Source organism: Lactuca serriola, chromosome 1 (genome assembly GCF_051521515.1).
Source record: "Lactuca serriola cultivar US96UC23 chromosome 1, Lser_US96UC23_V15, whole genome shotgun sequence".
Lineage (NCBI taxonomy): Eukaryota > Viridiplantae > Streptophyta > Magnoliopsida > Asterales > Asteraceae > Lactuca > Lactuca serriola.
Window position 1 is genome coordinate 71,316,352 of NC_136408.1, and position 19,630 is coordinate 71,335,981.

A 19,630-nucleotide genomic window follows, 5' to 3' on the forward strand; every position below is an offset into this window, starting at 1 on the left:
GACTATAATGCCCTTCTGATATATTTTTTAATGTTTTTTCTATTTAATTTAAATGAAAAACAAAATAAATAAATAATTTGGGTCCACATCTCTCTCTCTCTCTCTCCCCCTCTCTCTCCAGATTCATACACATTTAATATACATTGTACAACTTTTATATAAATCAAATCAAGAAATCTTTTATGCTTCCAAACCTAGAAAATGAAGAACCGGATGTAGCTCTCACAGTGGGGGGATGTGATGGCTGATAGGAGTCTTCACGGTGGAAGCAACTCAAAAAAGAAAAAAAAAATGGCAGCGGTGGTGATGGGTGGCGCACAGTGGCAGTTTCGTTGTGCTGTTCGTTTGTCTTTTTCTAGCATAAACTCAGGGAGAGGGACGAGGAAGGTGCAAATTAATCTGAGGAGAAGATTCTGACAGCAATAACAATGGTGGTGGGTTACATCGACGAGGGGTGGCAGGTGGTAGATGAACTAACTCGGCAGCAGCAACTCGGTAGTGGTGGGTCGGAAAGTCTCACGGTGGCAATGAGGTGGTGACCTTGCTGCCCTGTTTCTCTTATGTCGATAACGAACGAAAAGGAGAGGGGTGAGGGAAAGGAGGTGGTTTGGTGGTTGGAGGTTGCTCCGGAAGTTGAGTGGAGTTGGGATGGTTGTTTACGATTGGGAGAAAGGTGGTAGCAGTGGGGTAGTGTAGCTTCTTCCTGCTCTACATCAGAAAGCTTAGATGAGAAGCCATGAAATTGATTTTTGGTTTAATTTGAAATCGATTTTGGGTTTAATTGTAGGACTTGAAGGTATTACAAATTTGGGATATATATTTGATTCTTCTGTGAATCTTAGTCATCATCTAATCACAGCTACTTGATGTTGTAATATTTATACCTAAACAACCTCTTGAGTGTATAAGTACTGATTTTAGAAGAAGAAGAGTTATGGTGTTGATTTGGGGATGTATGAAGAATACGAAGACGATGAAATTCTTCACAGGAGAGAGAGAGAGAGAGAGAGAGAGAGAGAGAGAGAGAGAGAGAGAGAGAGAGAGAGAGAGAGAGAGAGAGAGAGAGAGAGAGAGAGAGAGAGAGAGAGAGAGAGAGAGAGAGAGAGAGAGGGCCCCTTGTTATTTTTTTAATTATTAAAATAAATAAATTAGTATTAGATTTAAAAAGAAATAAAAGAAAAAGGGAAAATAAATACCCTAAGGGTATTACAGTCATTTCACTATTCATAGGGACCAAAAACGTAATGAAACTAGCTCAAAAGGACCACGAATTCAAAAAGATCGGGGTTTGGACTAAACCCCCAAAAAATACATACAAGTGACATTTTTGCAATTTTCTCGTTTAAATATATAAAAAGCCCAAATTTGGCGTGACCTTTTAAAAATATTATTATTATTATTTTTTAACCGTAGTTTTTGAATTTTGAAGTTTTATCCAAGGAAATACCACCTCACGAAGTATCATATGATCATAGATTCATATCCCTCGGAGTTTCTCTCTCTAACTTTCCTTTGCACCGCTGTTTCTACATCTATACCCACGCGAAAAAAACATCACCTCCTCATCTCTCAAATCCATCCCCCTCTCTTCTCAAACAAAACCCACACCTTAAGATTACTAGATCACAAGTTTCAACAATAACCCGCATTGAATCTTTCTTCAATTCTTGAAATAAGCTTTCAAAGTCCAGAAGAACAACTCCCACGTCTTCAATTTCTGTATATCTTCGATCTTGACTGTAAATGGTGGTAAAGATGATGAAATGGCGGCCATGGCCGCCGCTTTTATCAAGAAAATTTGAGGTGAAATTGGTGGTGAAGAAGATGGAGGGTGCGAATTGTGATCCTCTACATTCCGACCTAGAGAAGGATAATCGTAGGGTTGTGGAAATCAAGTGGAAAGGACCCAAGATCACTTTGGGTTCATTTAGAAGAACAGCGAAGAGGGATTTCACAAGAGAAGGGGAAATCGTTGATCCGAACGGTGTTGTATTCTGGGATCAAGAATTCAATTCAGTTTGTACCCTTTCTGGGTATAAAGAAAATGACTTTCTTCCATGGGAGATTGGATTTACAGTTGTGAGTTCTTTATTTTCTCCCCTTTTAATTTATTTTTAATAATTATTTAACATTGTTCTGAATCTTCTTTTCATGTATATGCATTGAATTTCAATCCGATTATGTTTAATTGAATAATATATTCGGAATTATCATATGCTTTTACTAAGATATCGGATTTTTTTTTGCTTTAATCCAGGGATCAAACACAGGGCTGAAGAACAAGGTTCCTTTAATCGGAAAAGCCTACTTGAATCTTGCTGAATTTGCTTCTTCTGCAAACGAAAAAGAATTCGAACTCAATATCCCTCTTGTTGTTTCATCCGGATCGACGGAGCCTCATCCATCTCTTCATGTATCACTCAGTTTAATGGAGTTGAGAGCTGCTCAAACTCAAAATCAATCATCGGAAACTTCATCGGGGGATAAAGACGAGCATTCAGCACTTAAAGCGGGATTAAGAAAAGTTAAGATCTTCAAGGAGTACGTCTCGATTAAAAGAGGCAAAAAAGCCTCCGGCGAGGATGATAATGAAATTAGCGAAAGCAGGAGTGACGAAGGTGACTATTCCAATTCCAATTCCAATCTTGTTGACTCTGATTCTGGCGATGATTCCGGAGACGGCGAATCATTCGAGAATGCTAACGTTCGGAAATCATTTAGCTATGGCACGTTGGCATATGCAAATTACGCTGGTGGATCTCTTTTCGAGGACAATCTTTATTATAGTAACCAGAAATCCGATGAGAGTGAGCGTTGCTCACCGGAAAATGACCCGACCGCTTCGAGTTCTGAACAGAGTATAACTCAGATTCCGAAACGCAGCATCTTACCATGGAAGAAGAGGAAATTAAATTTCAAATCACCACCGAAGGGCGAACCGTTGTTAAAGAAAGATTACGGTGAAGAAGGTGGAGATGATATTGACTTTGACCGGCGGCAACTCAGCTCCGATGAGTCGCTAGTTAACCTACCTCAGGTAATTCTTCCGGCTTCTGAGTTTGGGGACGACAGTTTTGCAATCGGGAATTGGGAACAGAGGGAGATAATCAGCCGAGATGGGTGCATGAAGCTTCAGACGGAGGTTTTCTTTGCTTCTATAGATCAACGTAGTGAAGAGGCCGCCGGAGAAAGCGCTTGCACCGCCCTTGTGACGGTGATTTCCGATTGGTTCCAAAGCAATCACAATTTGATGCCGATTAAATCCCAATTTGATTCTCTCATCAGAGAAGGTTCATCAGAATGGAGGCGTCTCTGTGATAATGAAACTTACATGGTCCGATTTCCAGATAAACATTTTGATCTTGACACCGTCCTCGAGGCCAATCTCCGCCCCCTCTCCGTCATCCCCGGAAAATCTTTTGTCGGTTTTTTTCACCCCGATGAACTCCACGAGGGTAGTTTTGACTTTTTACACGGAGCAATGTCATTTGATAACATGTGGGATGAGATTAGCCATGAATCAGAAGCTTCTACAAACAGCGAACCTCAAGTTTACATAGTTAGCTGGAACGACCACTTTTTTGTATTGAAAGTCGATTCAGATGCTTATTACATAATTGACACTTTAGGGGAACGACTCTTTGAAGGTTGCAATCAAGCTTATATCTTGAAATTTGATCGGAGCTCAGCAATTTTCAGACTTCCCGCCATGGATTCCGGCGAGCAGACTCCGGCAGCTGAGCAACCCAGTGATTCCGACGATAAGATTTGCTATGGAAAAGAATCGTGTAAGGATTATATTAAGAACTTCTTGGCCGCCATTCCCATAAGGGAACTGCAAGCAGATATCAAGAAAGGTTTGGTTTCTTCAACTCCAGTTCATCACAGGCTACAGATCGAGTTTCATTACACTCAGTCGCCACCACCACCTGCCACTAATGGTGTGGTGGTTGATGCCACGTCAGCACCGGTAACTGAGGTTGTCATATAGAGGACATGTGAGTTATCGGGGTAAAGCTGTGAGCTTTTTTTTTACTAATGTTTCTTGTTCTTGACTGGTTTGAATATGGAAAATCACATTAGTGGTGATTATTGAGTGTTTTTAAGGTTAAATGTAAATGGGGTTTCAAAGTCTTTGACTTTGTGTGTTGAGTTTTCCCTTGTTTTATGGGGAGAGGGAACTGTTTGTAAAAGTCTTAACTGTGTATATGTCTTAAGTGTCTAACTTGGAATGTCTAATATGACTGTTATGAGTTGTACCATATGTAATGAAAGTTATACGTTGGTTTTCTAGTTGTTTTAATGATAATAATTATCTTTTAAGTAAGTTGTAGTACTTTATGAATTAGGAGTTTGAACATATGTTAGAAACCCCACCATTTTTAGTTGACAGGAACATCATCATCCATGGTTGTATACTTGTATTATCTCCTCCATGTTGATTGTAACTAGTGCATTTGAAGTTGTACGTGGGTATATATCTTGAAAAGAAGAATACCCTTTTGAGTTGTCTATATATTCTTATACTTTTAGAGTTCCAAAAGGTGTGGGGGTAATGGTCATGTATCAAATCTCAATTGTTTTGGATATGAAGGAACTTTGTGATTCCAATTCCCAAAATTGGGACAATTGGTATTTAGGGTTCTTGATTGTTGTAGGGTATATTGCAATTTTGATGGGTATGTTAGCTGTAAAGTTTCAACCTTTTCTAAAAGTTAGTGTTTGAGCACGTGGAAAGATTCTTCACTTCTGTATAGGAAAAATTCCCAAGCAACCTCTTATTTGATTCTTTTAACCATTAGTGTATATGTTTTATAATGCATTTTAGATAGCCCATTAGTAAGTATAGTTAGCCCATATTGTAATCTCTCATTCATGGGAAAGTCACACGCTTTCGTTAACAAGAAATGTTATATTAAATTTTCTAAAAAATATATACGATTTAATAGCGAATCATCACGTTCTATATACAATCCATACATTTAAATTGGTACATAATAACCAGAATCGATCATATAAAACCATCGAAGATAATGAACATAAAGATATTCATATTGAATTTCAAGAACTCAAACTATTTGCGAGTCCATTCTTGGAGTCAAAGAAGAAACCAATGGTGAAATCAAATTTGATGCATGTGAGCTCATTTTTATCACCATCTTGTATCTTCAACGTAAGTGTGTACGAACCCTACATTCATCAAACCACATTATTACTTGTATCAAATCCACAAACAATAAAACGACACAGATAATTAACTACTCAAAACACTTATCATTTTGAAATCTGTCATTCAGGTTTCTCCACTTACAGGGGGAGCATATGTTGGCAAGAGTTGGGAGTAAGAAATAGTGAAGTCGCCAGCAGGAATAGGGCATGACGTTTCGGCGCAAAGGTCGCCGGTCTGACCATAGACATGAAATCCAAAGTAAGCAACATCGATTACAACTTTCCCACTAGATAATGCTTTATCTGCATGCCAAAACATGAGTATAAATTTATTAAAAAAATAAATAAATAAAGAAAAACTCAAGTAACTAAGTAAGGATATAAAAATAAACGTTGGTTTGTTGTTAATTAATAAAATAAATATATAAATAAATAACTTACCTGTGATTGCAGAAATAGTAAAGGAGGTGACTTTGCCTTTTGTTATCGGGTCAGGACTAATCACAACTCCACTTACCTCAACGGCATATTCTTTCTTCTTATCTACATATATTATAATATTAAATTTAAAATAATAAGCATATATAAGAATAAGACCATTATTTCATCAAAATTCAAAACTATGGTGATTGATTAAAAAAACGTAGTTACAAATTTAGAATCAACTTTCTTTTGGCGACAAAATCGATGATATCAAGTTTGTGCGAATTCTCCATTTAACAGTCTACCAAAAAGCACAAAAAAAAATCCCAGAAAATTAGGAATAACGCACTATTAAATCGAAATCGACCCAAACTCAACATCAAAATATGCAAAATTCGAGATGCTTAAATCGCAGAACACTGAAAGATGAAACTAGAAACTCACTGCAGTAGTTGAAATCGGTGGCGTAGATGGAAGGTACGGTTATGGAGAGAAAGTAAAGAAGCACGATGAACAAACGGATTCGAATTCCTTCCATTGGATTTGGATCCTTCAAATCTGAGATGAGGTTGCAATTGCAAAGCAATAATTCGATGAGTTTAGATGATACTTCTAGTAATGTTGTACACTAATTTTAAGTTTATTTACTAGTTAGTCCTCCATGTTTATTTCCTAGTTAGTCTTCCATGTTTGGACCAATTTCTATTCAAATGGAAATTGCGCATCTTAGATTTATACTAAGACTGAAGGGAAAAAAAATTATTACAGTCAAATGGTTCATGACATGTTAATCACTAATTACTAACTATAAATATATTGAAAAAAATACAAAAGTTTTTCTGTTTGAGTTGGGAACGATAGCCAAATAGAAACCAATGTTAGGGATGATTTTGGAAATTTTTAGAAAATAAACTAAAATTGCAATTATGAGTAAAATATAGAGACCATATTTGTAATTTACTCTGTTATGTTTTGCTTCTGTTGTTGGCCACATGTGGGCTGTGGCTTTCGGCCTGTTGCTATGCAGAACTCCAAATGCTTACTGCTAAGCCGTTAATAACAAGAAGGGTGTGTTTTAGTTTTATTTACTTCAAATAGCCCAATAATCACAGTCCACATCATTTGACAAATGGCATTCTTAAAAAAAATCAATCCAACTTTAGTTGTTTTTTTGGTGTTCAAGCCCATATTTAAATAATTGGAGTGTTTTAGTCATTTAGTGTTCAAATGAAAAGCTCCAGCTTGTTTAATTAACAAATACCTAGAAAAAAATTGATTTAATAAAACACCCCCAATAACTTTTTCAATTTGAATAATTTTTTTGTTTGAAAAAACAATAGAAAAACTCAAATAATACGATGTTTATTCTAAATGTCATAATGAGAGACGTACCCATGTTTCAGTTATAAAAATACACGGAAAGATTTATATGGATAGTAAACTTGTGCCACAATTGATTAATGCGTATTATATAATTAACCATGTATATAAATGTTAGGATTTTGTCAATTTTGCCGATTAGAATAGAATAGACTGCAATGAGGCCCAATCCAAGGTTTATTTACTCGTGTTGTCTACACGAGAATTGAGTGAGAAAAGAAAGAGTTTTTTTTTTCACGTTTTTTAATACACAACAATTAAGAATAGACAATTCTATGAGGGGTTGGCTAAAAAGTCATCCCATATTGCAATATGGACACCCTAATTAATTTTTTAAATATTTTTGTTGGATGAAATTGCATTGTTTTCCGAAAAAACTGATTATAAGCAGTTAATTATTGGTTGACTTTTTAAAAAGTGGTCAATGGGGTGTCCAAGGGGTGTCTTATTAGCAACACCCTTTTCCGAGATTCAACTGACGGATCATCTTGACTTTTGGAGAATGGATATTTGGATCAACGTTTTCAACAATTAGATTGTGTTTTTGACGTCCGTAGGCTTGAATTTATTGTTGCTGAAAGGCATTAAACTTTTTCAGATTATTCTTCCTCTTCTTTGTTTTTTTTTATTCCATATACTTTGATAAGCTGTCTTCCCCAATGGTTACTGTATACTTCTAATATATTTAGAGGAGACTTTGTATTCCTCTTTTATTGATGGTAGTGGATTATAAGGTACCTAAGTGGTCTCCTGATTATTACTCTCATTTTGAGAGTTTATCACACTAAAATTTCGGTGTCACATTGTGGTTGCTTATTTTTTGTTTTGGGAAACGGTTATAATTTATTTAAGGATGTTTTAAGTAGCTTTTAAAATATCCTATTTGGTTCAAAGGTCGACTAAGGTTATATTCACATTTGTTAGTTCATCTTTGTGGTTGTCTTTTTTCCTTCATATAGTATTAAAACTATTGGTTTTTGTTATTGGGTTTTACTAGACTACTAGTCTGAACTCTAAACAAGGGAAACTAAAACATGTATGATGATTAATTTGAACTAGAGGAAGGTCCGACACACCGTTGGCGCTGCTTTGGATAGGTCTGGTCAAGGTTTGTTTTGATTGAACGATGTAAGATAAAAGAGACAAATCGTTTTTGTAACATTTGAAATGGATAATGATGCCTCTTTACAGATTCGACAATATAACAAACATTATAAAGTCACATAATAGCAATGTACTTTGCTTTTTGGTTTCGAAAAAATAGCAATCATATTCCCAATGCCATATGTACAATTATCATCATGAAAGCCTTCAAGACCAACTTGATACCATGTACCTTTCCAAGATTATTCTTTTCCATTTCTGAAATCTGAAAAAGCTCTTCTGTAGTAACTTGCACCACTTTAGAATCGAAAAGAGGCATAGTGAGAAAGATATCCTTCAACACATAGTAACAAATAGAGGAGTCAGAAGATGGACATAAAAAAAGACTAAAATACCCTTTATGAAAGTGATGAGATGTAAGTTCTTTTAGGAGTGACCTCAAGGTTCGTGTTGATTGGGATACATAACCGTTGCATGCACCCAGTGTATACTGTAAACTTTCATGAAAATGCAAGTCAAAATAATAAAGTTTATAAAATAATATAGAAAGAAAAATCCTTTTAAAAAGAGGTATATAACAGCTATTGAAGATAGATGTCATTTTCTTGTTCTGTAGATTCTCAACAAAGTGCAATACTTTATTCATTATATTCTTTGTATTTATATGATAGTAATACTTTAAAAAATGTGTAATGCTTACAACTTTATATGTAACGTTCCAAAAATACTATGTAAAAATTTTTGTTTTTAAATCAACCAAAACCATCAACCATTCATTTCAAAAATCATCAAAGTATGTCAATGTAGAAAATAGTTATCAAAGTGCAATCCAAAATCATAAAATGCACAACACGGGTGGATGTTGTGCGATCATGCCGACCCTTCCCCTTCAAACCAGAAGTACGTGAAAAACATTTTAAACATAAACTGTAAGCACAAATGATAGTTTCATTTTATTTACTTCTTGTTATAGTTTATTTTAGCACACTTCATTCGCATTTTAGTTAATTTTCATGCATATTTTCCTTTTTGTTATTTTATGACCATTTCAGGTACTTTCTAATTTCCTGAGCATAATTGTAGATTTTTTGGAGACTAGCGGAGCAGAATCTACGGGAGGCGATTGGAATTGGAGGACAACGAGGATTTTGGGCTTGATGGCTATGGAGGTGATTCATGGAGTGAGTTTGTCAATTTCTTGAAGGCTTGGAAGAATTGAACTTTAAATTTACGAGTGTGCGGAGATCGATGATCGGGCGTTTACGGAAGCTATAAGTGATTTGGAGAAGGAAAATTGGGCTCAAATTGAAGAAACATTGAAGAAAAATAGGCTAGGAACTGATCGGGCTCAAGCTGGGCAAACGGGCTAAGCTGTGAAGGCCCAGCTGTTGAAGAAGCCCAAAATCCGTCACACTCACGCGGCCCATGTAAGGTTTCCACGAGGCCCGCGTGGATTCCTGCAGGGGCATTTTTGGGATTTTGTTTAGGGCTCTATATTGGGAAGGTTGGTGTGCCTCTTTAGCCTCATCTTGGACATCCGATTTTGACACATACTCTCTGGAGTTTAGAAGACTTTTGAATGCCAAGAACATCATCTTTTCATCTCTTGATTCTTGTTAAATGTTGGGTACAATCTGTAACGCCCCAATTCCCTTGTATCAATTTATGGTGATAATTTCTCATGATTTCAAGGTCTACTCGACGATTCGATTACCTGACTTGCCGAGTAGCAGCGGGCTGATCCGCATGTTTAAGTGACCTACTCACCGAGTCCAAGAAGGGACTCGACGAGTAGTAACTGGCAGATGAAACCCTAAATTTCAGGGATTTGCACCCTATTTAAAGGATCCTTTTCCCCTAGCTTCCCTTGCAGCCCCTGTGAGTCTAGAATCCCTAAATCTCCATTTCCTCTCCATACTTGTATGTTTGAGCTTGAAAGGTGGATCTTGGTGAGGAAAGGCTTGAAGATCAAGAAGATTTGAGAAAGGAACACTTGGGGATCTGAAGTCTACCTTAGTTTATCATCATTTGGAGGTATCAAGTCACAACCTTGAGCTTCTTCTAGCTAGATCCTTTTTATATTTGTGTTTTGGGGCCATCTTGGGCATTTGGTGTTGCATTTCGAGTGATGAACCAAGATTTGAAGTTGGAACTTTAGATCTAGGCTCATCTTGGCTCTTATTATCATAAAGTCTTAGTCTTTAGCATGTTGGTGAAGCTCTTTTGCCTAGAACCTCTTCTTTAGCTTGATTTAGCTCATTAGCACCTTGCATGCTCGTAAAGTTTGCAACTTTACGTGATAAACATGCCTTGGGGGACTGGATCTATAATATGGAGCCTTAGCATGGCTTAAAAATCCTCTGTTTAGATGAAGGACTGAATGGACTTGGCGAGTATCAGGACAACTCGGCGAGTCCGATGAAGATAGTTGTAGACTTGACGAGTCGGATGAACGACTCGGCGAGTCTGATGAATATTGCCTTAGGCTCGGCGAGTCAGTCAAGTGACTCGACGATTCGGCTAGGGTTTTCCTAACCTTTGGACACGTATGAACCTGTCGAGTTGTATAGGGAAACCCGACGAGTAGACCAAGGGGCTTGCGGCCACTGACACTAGGAACTCGACGAGTCACTCTTGTGACTCGGCGAGTTGGCGAGTTATGCAAGGAACTCGGCGAGTGGCTGGTTGTACTCGACGAGTTGAGGTCAACATGGACTATTGACTTTGGCAGTTGACTATTGGACTTCTGAGGGTATTTTGGTAAGTTGGATTTTTATAGCAAAGGGGCATTGGTGAATATAGGTGTTGGAGCAACATCTGGAAGAGTTTGACGCTACCTTCCGAGCTACTTGTGAGGTGAGTTATCCTCACTATATCAACGGGGTCTAAGGCACCAAGGCCGACCGTTTATCGGATTTGTATCCTGGTTTTGTTTGATGTGTTTATTGATATGCTAGATCTGCATCATGGTAGTTAGGATGGTATTATGTTAGTGACCTGGTTTAGGTCGGTATCTTGGTATATAGGATGATGCTATGTTAGTGACCGGTTAGGTCGGTATCCTGGTTAGGATGTTGTTATGCTATATGATCTTCTAGATCGGTTTGTTTGTCTATGGACTGTTATATGATTATCTAATATATGTGCACATGGTTGTTTGATTGGGGTTTGGGTTGAGGCGGGTCATGCTTTGTGATGTAGGCCAACATACGAGGGCGGACCGAATAGACTGCAGGGCTAGGAGGGCACCTAGTCAGGCTGAAGGCCCGGTGCGCGGTCCAGATAAGCTGAAGGCCTTTAGAGGGTGGTCTAAACGTGCCGAGGCTAGGAGAGTAGGCTAGATAGACTGAAGGCCCGGTGCGGGCGGTCCAGTCGTATTGTAGTGTCAGAGAGTGGACCAGGTGGACTGAAGGCCCAGTGCAGGCAGACCAGTTACACTGTAGACTCGTGATGCATGGTTGTTCTGTTAATTATATGTTATATGATATGGTTATCTGTATGTCATTGGTATTTGGGGGGTGGGGTGACTCACTAAGATTTCGGGCTTACAGTTTTAGTTTATTGTTTCAGGTTCAGCAGATGGTCGCGGGAAGGCGAAGGCGTGACCGTACACTTCCTCGATTGATGATTAGGATTTCTGGGAACTCTGATGTTTAAACTATTTTGAAAACAAATTGTAATAATTGAATGGTTTTAAATGATTTAAAAAGTTTTAAATTAGCTCGATTTTATAGATGTTACACAATCTTTACTAACTTTGTTTTATTAAGTTTAGCCATGCTTGGCTAGAAAATTTTTGGTTGACTTTGGTGAAATCCTTTGACTAATTGTTGAATGTTGAAGACTCCATGAACTTGTGTTTGAATCTTTATGAAAATGTTTTGTGTTTTAACATCTTATCATTACTTGTATGTTTTTATGCATGAGTTTAAATGTGTTTGTGGTTATTAGTTGGCTAATTTTTTTATTAAGTAAAGGATCTTCAAATTAGCAAGAAACAAGTGAGTTTTATGTTAGTTTTACTTCACACAATCAAAAAAACATTTTCTCCAACATGGTAGTGGAAGCTTTTGTTACATCCATAAAATCTGAGCCAATTTAAAACTTTTTAAATCATTTAAAACCATTCTATTATTACAATTTGTTTTCAAAATAGTCTAAACATCAGAGTTCCCAGAAATCATAGTCAACGATCGAGGAAGTGTATGGTCACGCCTTCGCCTTTCCGCGGTCATCCGTTGAACCTGAAACTGTAAGCTCGAATGCTTAGTGAGTTACCCCCAAAATACTCATACACACAATAATACACATACAATAACAAACAACATACTATGGGTCCAGTCAACCATCAGGTTGGAATACCCCAGGCCCTCAACCATCCGGTTGGAATGCCAACATACTATGGGTCCAATCATCCTCGGGATGGAATACCCCAGGCCCATAACCAACAGGTTGGAATGACCACATACTATGAGTCCAATCATCTTCGGGATGGAATACTCACGACCCAAAACCAACAGGTTGGAATGCCCAGGTCTATTGGCTTTCGCACAAAGCATATAAGCCTCAACCGCCAAACTACATGTACACATATAACAGATAATCACATAACAGTCTATAGATAACAACTGATCTAACGGATCATGCCACATACCACATAACATTATCCTACCCTCTAGGAAACCGAACTTACAGGTCATACAACATACCACATAATATTATCTTACCCAATAGGATACCGATTTAACAAATCATACCACATAGCACATAATATTATCCTACCCTCTAGGATACTGAGCTTACAGATCATACTAGCATAATATAACCAGATAACAATTCAAAGGGCCGACCTTGGTGCCTTAGACCCTTGAGTATAGTGAGGATAACTTACCTCGCAACTGACACGCTGAAGTGATAAGTTCCACTCTCAGATCACTGACACAAATCCACCACCTATATTCCCCATAGAACCATACTTATAATTTCCAATTTCCCAAAATGCTCCCAGAAGTCAACTAGTCAACCCTTGGTCGAAGTCCAAGTCAATGGTCAAGGTCAACAGTCCATGTTGACCTCAACTCGCCGAGTACAACTAGCCACTCGTCGAATTCCTTGCATAGCTCGTTAACTCGCTGAGTCACTTGAGTGACTCGTCGGGTTTCTAATGTTTGCGGTCGTAAACTCCTTGTCCAACTCGTCGAGTTTCCCCCGCAACTCGCCGATTTCATGCATGCCAAAAACTGGGAAAACCCTAACTGACTCGTCGAGTCACCCCACTGACTCGCCGAGTCCACGACAATCTTCATTGGACTCGCCGAGTTGACCATGCAACTCGTCGAGTCCCTTCAGTCCATTATCCATTCAGATTATTTTTAAGCCATCTTAAGGTTCCATATTGCAGATCCAGCTTCCCAAGGCATGTTTATCATGTAAAGTTGCAAACTTTATGTGCATGCAAGGCTCTAAAGTCTTATAATAACAAAACCAAGCTTGCAATGGAGTTTTACACTCAAGGAGAGGTCCACACTTGCTACAGCTGAAAGTTTTATGGACTTAGAGACCAAAGAGAGTTTAGATCTGAAGTTACAACTTTAGATCTGAGCTCATACCCAAGAATAGCTTCAGAATATGCTAGAAAAGCCCTAAATCCCCCCCCCCCCCAAATGGGATATAAAATGAAATGAGGTCAAGGAAAAGACTTGATACTTTCCAAAAGATGCTAAATGAGGTAGATTTTAGATCCCATACATTCCTTGCTTCTAGTCACTTGTTCTTCAAGCTCTTCCCACCAAGAATCCTCTTCCAAATCTTAAAACACACAAGAATGATGCACACACATTGATTAGGGTTTATGGACTATCAAGAGGCTGTAAGGAGAGGCTGAGGAGGCCAATGATCCTTTAAATAGGGTACAAAAACCTCGGAAATTAGGGTTTCATCCTCCAGCTCCTACTCGTCGAGTCCCTTCTTGGAGTCGACGAGTAGGTCACTTAAACACGTGTTCCAACCCGCTACTACTTGACGAGTCAGGCAACCAACTCGTCGAGTAAACCTTGAAATCATGAGAATTTATAACCATAAATTGATACTCGAGAATCGTGGCGTTACAGCTTTTGACTCATCTTGGATTTGGTGATTTTTTAATTCTTAATGCTAGTTGACTTTCACTAATTACATGCTTAATGGAAATTGTGACTTTGACTAAGGAAATTGTTATGAGCTTCTCTAACCATTTCAACAACTAAGAAAAGTCTAGGTAATCTCAAGCTTATTGGATTACTATACCCAAATTAAGGATTTAAAACAAGTATTGCACCATTGGATTCTAATGATATGTTCATCAAAAATTCAAAATGAGGAAAACTCAAGTCAGCCATCTTTCTCTTATTGATTTTACATCAAACTCTTATTTTTGTCGAAATTGTCCATTGAAATCTTAGTTTAATTCTAGTTTATTTCATGTATTTCAAAACACCAAACCCCCATTTTTAATTTATTGTCATTTTACAATTATTTTTACAAAGAGATTTTTCATTGAGTTATTAAATTGAACCAATCTCTGTGGATTCGATCCCTTTACCAATATACACTATTTTAGTGTGTAAGATTTAGGGTTATTAATTTTGTTGGCCTCGACAACCACCAACAAAGCTTAGTGAGTTTCCCAAAATACCACATACCATGCATACATTGCTATGGGCTACCCCCAGCTTCTTGCATACAAGTGTCATGGGCTACCCCCATGGTCTTTTCCCTGGAATCCCCCAGGGTCTTACAACCAAGTGCCATGGGCTACTATTATGGTCTTTTCCATGGAATGTCATGGGCTACCCCCAGGGTCTAACATCCAAGTGTCATGGTCTACCCCCATGGTCTTTCATACAAATGTCTCGGGCTACCCCTGAGGTCTTCCATGCAAGTATCACAAAGACAACTAGCATACTGAATATTATAGTGAGAATACTCACCTCAATTCGATGATAAACAAATCACACACTCAAGTTGCTGCTACAAAGGCTCCTCACATTGACACATATCCAAAACCAACCCTAATTAATAATTAGGGTGATAATCCCTCAAACAAAGGTCCATTTCACACTCTCTCGTACTAGGGTAAAAGTCCATTTTACCCTTTCCAAGCTAGACCCACCCAAACATGGCCCAAGGCCCAAAAACTGAGCTTCACTAGAAAAGGATTCGCGGCTAAACCCGTTACTCCATGTGTACCTAGAGGTTACGTCCTGCATAATCCTTTGTTGTCCAAAACCACCTTTTAAGCTCTTAATACCTAAATACTAAACATCCAACTCATAGATAGTAATCTTAGGAAGGTCTTAACTAATAAAGTCGACAACTTTAGCTTTTGCATGGCTTAACAGAGCCCAAGACGAAGCCGTAAGTTTGTAATACTCTTTAATAATCTCAAACTCTTGCATGAGTGAGAAATAGCAACAAAGACTTCATTTTTATGACACAAGATCCTTAAAAACAACATAAAGTGACAAACTTGAGATCTAGAGTAGCTTTTACTCACAAGAACCAAACCATGGGACCAACAACATGGAAATCTCAAAGCTAGTCTAGATCTAAGCCATAAAACCATAAAGGTGAGAGCTTTATACCTCCAGAAGCTTGCAAAGGTGATGAAGGCCATGAGTCTTCAAGCTCTTGCCACAACAATCCTCAAGGAAAAACTTGTACTTCTTCACTATGCACCAAGAACACACAAAAGAGGCTCACACAAGCTAATCAAGGTCTAGGGTTTCGAAGCACTAGTTGGGGAGGATGGAGGTTGAATATGCGGAGGCCTCAAGGGACTTAAGGTCCTTAAATAGGGACTCAAACCTAAAATTTAGGATTTGGGGTTTGCATGAGTACACCCTACTTACTCCTCACGTACGTCCAGCGTACTCGACGAAGTCCACGTCCACAATTAGTGATTTACGCCCGACGTACACTCCATGTACGCCTAATGTAAAGAACATATATGCAAATTATTTATTTTGAGCTAATAATGGAAAATACCTGGAAAATGAATGTTACAACCCTCTTTCACTTGAATCAGACTTGTGTTACTAAGTTTATCTGAAAATACCATATATGCAAATATTATTTTTTTTGAACCGAGGGGATCTTACAATAACCTTATGTAAGAATCCAAGACAGATGCAAATCACTCCGCTTTATATTACTAAGTTTACCTAAACCCAATCGTTACAAACATTACATATGTGCCAAAACTATTCTGATCGTGTGTGCCAAAACTCTTCAAATGACACAAAACACACATATTTATACAGTCTCGAAAACCCATTGCGACACCCTCCCCGACGCGTCGCGGTGTGTTGTTTTCGCGAAAACTCACCACGTGTACTACCTAATTGCCACATATCTCGAATGTTCGACGCATGTCTTTGCTGACTTGCCATTAAACCGCACCGCGTCACCTTCATGGCCGTGTTGCATCCATGAGTTGACTTTCTTTGGCTTTTCTCAAAGTAGCAACATACTTTTATCTCAACTTCGAACAACCATAACTTTCTCATACAAATTTCGTTTTTGATTATCTTTATATACACAGAAATACCCACTATGAAAAACAAAAACATGTGTTACATCCGATTACAATAAAAAAATAGTTTAACAACTAAATGTATACATAAACCATTATGCATTACACTCACAAGTCATTAACCACATCCACATATTATCTAGTAACTTACATTTAATCGGTTTTATTCTAAATTACATCGCACGCAATATCCATGTAATTAACATTTAATCTTTTTTATTCCAAATAAGCAAAGTAACCGGTGTAACCTATAATGTCTGGTTATAGTGATAACTTTTGAACAACTGAAGATAACTTAATGTTAAATCGTATAAAAAAATAGTTTAGTACCTAAACATATACATGAGGCATGCCACATTAAGTTGTCAAGTTATTAACCCTTGTCTAAATGGTTTTGAAATAATAAATATCAACACAAATAAGTCCATTCCCTTTATATTTAAATTAGTTTCAAATTAATATTGGTTAACTTTGTTTTGTGTGCAATTCTACCTTTTGACTAAACGGTTCTCAAAATTCATGTTAATAGTTTTAAAACTAGGTCATTTGTTATACTCATTATTACAACAAATATGGTAAGATGTCATATCACTGTCACATCATCACTATACAAACACCACATGATTTTGATATACGCACAATTACTCATCGTCTTTTTTAATTGAAAATAAATGAAAATGCTAGATTTTAAATTAAAATAAAAATATTATGTTGGTACTTGCATGCAGAAAGAGTTTTGATGAAAGTTTGCTCATCTTTCACTCGTCATCCTTCTTCATGGTCATGACAACAATCAACATCGCCACAACCACTATGATGCACACAGAGTAGTGTTCACGATCATGGGGGTCAACCACGATGACAAACAACCATTCTTGTGATGTGTATACATAAAAGTCTTTTAACATTTAGGCCTATGAAAAATGACAAACTCTCACACGACAACAAATTAGTATAGTGGTGTAGATGGAATTATTATATTCATCGTCTAAAAACACAAAAAAAAAAAATCCTCAAATTAACATTTTTCATCTTTCTTATTTATAAGAATTAAATTTTTCCACAAAATTCAATGTTACCTTTTGTTGTATAAATTAATCATTTTTTTTTTCTAATATAGCGTCATGAATAAAATAATTACTTTCTTTATTTAAAAAACAAAATACTTATTGCGGATTTAAATTTGATTGGTAAGGGTATCCAAAAATTAACTAAAACTTTATTTGCTAACTAAACACCATAAATAAATAGTAGATTAGTAGATGTGGTATTAATTATATTGGTATAAATTTGGGTGTACGATTTAAGTGAACACGAAACAAATTGATTTCTAACCAAAATAAATTTAATTGCAGTTGTAACTTTGTTTTCAATTACTTGGCATTGAATTCAAAGCATTGCACAAGCAAAGGGTTCTTCCCAAATGGAAGGAAAGAACTAGAAATATTCTTTAGTTGACTCACACGATTACGAATATTGCCAATGTACTCAAAGGCTTTTGTTTTTTTCATCAAAAATAACAAAAATAAAAAAACCCTTTTTAGGCCACAAAGAACAAAAAAGAACTTTTCTAATCAAGATCTTGCAAAATATGTGTATTAAATATAACAATTAACATAAAAGAAATTCGCAATGTTTCCTTAAATTTGAATCATTACCCAGAAATGCAGAATATACAGAGTATAAAAAGTAATCTTATAGTAATTTAAAAGAAAAAAAGCAAGAAATTACTATTATCGATGCCAAAATACTGTACAATGTATTAACCTGAAATCATAGTTTCGAGATCGAATGAATCAACTCCGTCTGCCGGTGAGCGGAACAACCTCCGCCAACGGAGTCGAAAGTGGCGTCGGGATCGGAGATGTCGTCCGGCAATTTGGACACGTCGGATTCAACCGGAGCCACGGGTCAACACACTTGACGTGAAAAAGGTGGCCGCAGTCCGGCAGCTGTCGGAGCAAATCTTTCCCCTTGTAATCAGCCAAACAAATCGAACAACACGAAGAGCCTGAATCTTTTCGCTTGATCTTCACATCTGAATAAGCTACGATCGGATAGCTCAAAAGTGTCGCCTCATCAAGACCCACGTTCACCACGTAATGGTCTGAGTCTGGTTGGCCGGAGATCGCACCATTGCCACTCCTCCGCCGCCGGGAACTGAATTGCGGTGGTGGTGACGACGGTTGTGTGCTTCTAGTACAATAATAAGAAGCCAAGGTGATGGTTATGATGAGGAGAAGTATGCCGAATGAGATTCCGATACCGTACCCGAACCCTCCGACGTTTTGTGACCCAAGAAAGCCACCGGAGTCAGCCACCGGCGCCGCCGTGTTGTTCATGTTTTCTTCAGGGAAATTCGAAGATGGAGATTTGGGATTGGATGTGTGGCTTTTGGTAGGCCATTTTTAGGGGGTTGTAGGTGGTGGGTGGGTATGTGGAGGGGTTTTAAAAGATTTTTATAAAAATGAAATTAAAAGATTAATTAAAAAGGTCAACGGTAGCGTATGTATGATGGGCAGATGTGGATGGATGTGTAGAAGGCAAGTGAGATTTATAAGTTATTTTTTATATAAACAGAATAAAATACTCATATATATTAAAAAATAGGGGGTGAAGTGTCATTTTTCTAACTAATCATTAGTTTGATAATAAAATAATCTTATGAAATCGAAGACCAAATTATTAAATACAAACTGCATTTTTTTAAAATAATGAAACCAACTGTTTAGTTTCAAGCCTTGACTGATGTGTAATCGAGATTATTTTAGGTTTGAAAATACAATTAGAAAAAATATATACATACATACAACGTTTTAAGGTGAAGAAAAGATATCATTTTTTATTAGAACATAAGAATAAGATCATGTTATTGAAAACTTTAAGAATACTTTTTAGTTGTAGAAAATTGTTTTTATGTTTTCTAAAAATGGTTTTAGAAAATAGGTTTCAATTTTCATTTTCAGTTTCTAGTGAAAATTT

The 19,630-nt window shown here is 37.2% G+C and overlaps 2 protein-coding genes and 1 pseudogene across 2 annotated transcripts; 1 reads left to right on the plus strand and 2 right to left on the minus strand.

The window, feature by feature from the left end:
- Nucleotides 1-1,469: 1,469 nt before the first annotated feature.
- On the plus strand, nt 1,470-4,293 carry LOC145091890 (uncharacterized). The gene is made up of 2 exons (XM_079029709.1): nt 1,470-2,079; nt 2,258-4,293. The coding sequence occupies exons 1-2, from the start codon at nt 1,744-1,746 to the stop codon at nt 3,989-3,991; spliced, it is 2,070 nt and encodes a 689-aa protein (XP_078885835.1). The 5' UTR covers nt 1,470-1,743; the 3' UTR covers nt 3,992-4,293.
- A 599-nt stretch (nt 4,294-4,892) lies between these two features.
- On the minus strand, nt 4,893-6,264 carry LOC145091894 (uncharacterized). Its single transcript, XM_079029710.1, has 4 exons — nt 6,037-6,264; nt 5,611-5,712; nt 5,312-5,472; nt 4,893-5,190 (listed from the first exon to the last, which is right to left on the minus strand). The coding sequence occupies exons 1-4, from the start codon at nt 6,128-6,130 to the stop codon at nt 5,062-5,064; spliced, it is 486 nt and encodes a 161-aa protein (XP_078885836.1). The 5' UTR covers nt 6,131-6,264; the 3' UTR covers nt 4,893-5,061.
- A 12,019-nt stretch (nt 6,265-18,283) lies between these two features.
- On the minus strand, nt 18,284-19,097 carry LOC145069293 (RING-H2 finger protein ATL70 pseudogene; annotated as a pseudogene).
- Between the last annotated feature and the right edge of the window lie 533 nt (nt 19,098-19,630).

Bases quoted from the DNA above. Each gene is read 5' to 3' on its own strand.
- LOC145091890 (XM_079029709.1), top strand. From the start codon at position 1,744: ATGGTGGTAAAGATGATGAAATGGCGGCCATGGCCGCCGCTTTTATCA. The intron at 2,080-2,257 runs GTGAGTTCTTTA...GCTTTAATCCAG, and splicing joins GGGAGATTGGATTTACAGTT to GGATCAAACACAGGGCTGAA.
- LOC145091894 (XM_079029710.1), bottom strand. From the start codon at position 6,130: ATGGAAGGAATTCGAATCCGTTTGTTCATCGTGCTTCTTTACTTTCTC. The intron at 5,713-6,036 runs GTGAGTTTCTAG...TAATATATGTAG, and splicing joins CACCGATTTCAACTACTGCA to ATAAGAAGAAAGAATATGCC. The intron at 5,473-5,610 runs GTAAGTTATTTA...TTTGGCATGCAG, and splicing joins TACTATTTCTGCAATCACAG to ATAAAGCATTATCTAGTGGG.